Raw genomic sequence first — 3,390 nt, 5'->3', positions numbered from 1 at the left:
AATAAAAATAAAAAATTTAGCCAGGCATGGTGGCACACACCTATAGTCCTAGCTACTCGGGAGGCTAAAGCAGGAGCATCACTTGAGCCCAGGAGTTCGAGGTTACAGTGAACTATGATCATGCCACTGTGCTGCCTGGGCGACAGAGTGAGAGCCTGTCTCTAAAAAAAGGAAAGAAAAGAAAAAAATTGATTTTGTGTTTAGCTCAAACAAGTAAAAGTTGGATGTCAACTTTCAGCAAATTTTGTACTTAACTGAATAACTACCAGATATAAGTCTAAATAATTATCAGCTGGTGGCAATTTCTAATAATGGATAAAGCAGGAGGAAACAGGTTTAAAAAACATACAAGTTACAGTGTTCCAGTCTTCATTAGTTTGCTGGTTTTAACGATCAGATTTAGTTTCAAATCAAATCTTGTTGTTTATTTTTAAACAGGAATGTAATCTGATGGCTAAAGGAACATTTCTTTATGACATTAACCTTTCTAATAATTGATGATTAATTATAGTTTAAAATTTTAGGTATACAAAAATCCTGATGAAAGACATTGATGTTTTAAACTCTGCTGGCAAGATGGACAAGATGCGACTCTTAAACATTCTGATGCAACTTCGAAAATGTTGCAATCATCCGTATTTGTTTGATGGTGCTGAGCCCGGTCCACCTTACACCACTGATGAGCATGTTGTCAGCAACAGTGGTAAAATGGTAGTTTTGGATAAACTGTTGGCCAAACTCAAAGAACAGGGTGAGTAATACATTTTTAAAATTAGCATGGAATAAATTCGTATTAATGACTTGTATATGAATAAAATTTTCCATATTCATTCATTCACTTGTTCAGACATTGTTGAGTACTTACTATTTGCCAGGAATTGTCCAATGGGCTGGGTGTACAAAGATGAATAAGACAGCAGTCTTTGCCTTGGAGAAGCTCACAGTGTAGTGAGAAGGAATAGTTGCAGTTCATTGTGATAAGTGCTATGATATGTTGAGAAACTGGGAGTTGAGAAAGTCTTCACAGAGATGACATTTGAGATTAGCACTGGAGAATGTGTAGGACTGAACCATGGTAAAAAGGAGAGGAAGGGTTTTCCAGGGCAATGAAACAGACGTGTAAAAAAAGGGAATGGGGGGAGCCTATGGTATTTGGGGTAGGGTGGCAGTTGATGAATCTGGGAAGATGGATAGACCAAATTGTGAAAGGTCTTTTAAACCATGTTTTAAGGAGTTGGGACTTTTATCTTGAAGGTAGAGGGAGGGTCATAGGATATTTGACTGTGGAGAGTGACAGAGTATGTCACTCTTATGTGTTAGGAAGAGAACTTTGGAAGCAGTACTGGGGGATCTACTGAGGACAAGAGTCTAGAAATAGGAGACTAGTTAGGAGACCTATTGCAGTAGTCCAGTGAGAGAGCCTGTGGACCCATCACTCATCCTTTGGACAAAGTAAAGGCAGACGTTAAATCATTTCAGTATGTATGGAGGATTTTGAAGATCTTAAAAATGCGTAACTCAACAAATGCATAATTCTACATAGCATCCCTTGAAGGGGTGTGTGTGTATATATGTGTGTAGTGGAGTGTTCGTGTACTGTATATTTATACTGCATATAATGTTTAATTTTATTCTTGTAACTTTTAAGTTAGTTTTACACAAGTTATATAACTTACTTTTTTGGTGAAATGTTTTAGGTTCCAGGGTTCTCATTTTCAGCCAAATGACTCGCTTGCTGGACATTTTAGAGGATTATTGCATGTGGCGTGGTTATGAGTATTGTCGACTGGATGGACAAACCCCACATGAAGAAAGAGAGGTAAGGAAGAGACAGTGAAACAAGACTTCAAAAATCAAAGTTCAATTTAAACACTGTGTTTCACCATTAGGTAGTTTTGTTGAACTTTCGCATTTTCTTTAGCTAGGAGCATTGACTTTCTTACTGTTATCTCTCTCTCTTTGATCTTCAATTTGGTTTCCATTCCACTGACTCTTTACAAATCATCCTTTCCAAGGTCTTCAAAGACATTCTCACTTATCTAAAGGACATTATGCCATTCCATCCTTATCTCCTCTAACCACTGCTGTCTCTGACCTTTGATTACTAACTGTTTCTCAGCTTACTTGCTGGCCTCTAATTTTATATCATTTTCTTTTTTGCTTTGCTGCTTAAAGGAGACCCTTGCCATTTGTGGAGTTTAATGGTTGAGATTTTGCCAGTTTATAAACAACTTTAAAGACCCATGAAACAGTAATTTGTAAAGGAAATAATCTTGGCCTCATAGAGCTTTTATAAAACTTAAATGTGACAAAATAGGTATAGGTGCTTATCATGAATTTGGATCTTGGGACGCTAAAAGGTTGGTGTGCAGAAATGAATCACTTAGTAAGTCTACCTATTATGTAGTATCTTTCTCAAATTTGGAAATTCTTATAGGTGTTTATATTATCCCTCGCAAATGTCACGGGTCTCATGTGTTTTAAGCCCTTTGAAGCACTTTTTTTGGGAAGGCTTTGATAATTTATCTTCTATTTTCTGTGATCCTCCAGGGCTGTGTCTTTGGCTTCTGTTTTAAGTCTATACAGTAAGTCCTCAGTTAACGTTGTTGATGAATTCTTGGAAACTGCAACTGTAAGCGAAACAACGTATGATGAAACCAATTTTACCATAGGCTAATTGATACAAACAAGAGTTAAGTTCCTGTGGCATATTTCTGGTCACAAAACATCACCAAACTTCTAAATAAGGACCAAAACACTTCTAATATTAAACATTGAAATAAATGTGAGCCATATATAGGTTTTAAGAAAGATTAATAAAAATAAGTAAAATAATTACCCACTTATTCCAGTTCAGGGTCACAGTGGCCTTATCCTCTCCTGACAGCTCAGGGCTCCAGGTGGGAACTGACCCTAGACAGGCCACCATCCCATCGAAAGGCACGCTCATGTATACACCCACACTCACTCACACTGGGACTGTATAGACACACCAGTTAATCTAATGGGTACAACTTTGGGATGGAGGATACCAGAGTACCAGGAGAAAACCCACAGAGATGTGGGGCAAATGTGCAAACCACACGGACGAATTGATTTTTTTTTTATCAGCGTTATAACAAAACGACGTTAATTCAAGGACCTGCTGTACTCATACTCTGGGCAAAGATCATGATTTTATGATATAGTCAAAAATGCACTGAACTTAGTTTGAGAAGACCTGAATTTTAGCACCAACTTCACCACTTTGTAGCGTGTGCAAGCCATTTAATTCTCTGAGCCTCAGTGTCTTTAATTGTATTATAAGGTTAATACAATTAACACCTGGGCTTCTTTTTCTTTTTCTTTTTTTGAGACAGAGTCTCACTCTGTTGCCCGGGCTAGAGTGCC

At 37.6% G+C, this 3,390-nt stretch overlaps 1 protein-coding gene across 1 annotated transcript in view; it reads left to right on the top strand.

Annotated features, from left to right (window-relative positions):
* SMARCA1 (SWI/SNF related, matrix associated, actin dependent regulator of chromatin, subfamily a, member 1) overlaps positions 1-3,390 on the top strand; it is a 106,893-nt gene that overhangs the window by 32,184 nt on the left and 71,319 nt on the right. Inside the window, exons 9-10 of the mRNA XM_012653259.1 lie at positions 525-751; positions 1,698-1,819. Coding sequence (XP_012508713.1) covers positions 525-751; positions 1,698-1,819 — 349 coding nt within the window. The remainder of the gene's footprint in view (positions 1-524; positions 752-1,697; positions 1,820-3,390) is intronic.

Source organism: Propithecus coquereli, unplaced genomic scaffold (genome assembly GCF_000956105.1).
Source record: "Propithecus coquereli isolate 6110/MARCELLA unplaced genomic scaffold, Pcoq_1.0 Scaffold42, whole genome shotgun sequence".
Lineage (NCBI taxonomy): Eukaryota > Metazoa > Chordata > Mammalia > Primates > Indriidae > Propithecus > Propithecus coquereli.
Note: the sequence above shows the minus strand (reverse complement) of the source record. Positions and strands in the feature narration are given on the sequence as shown.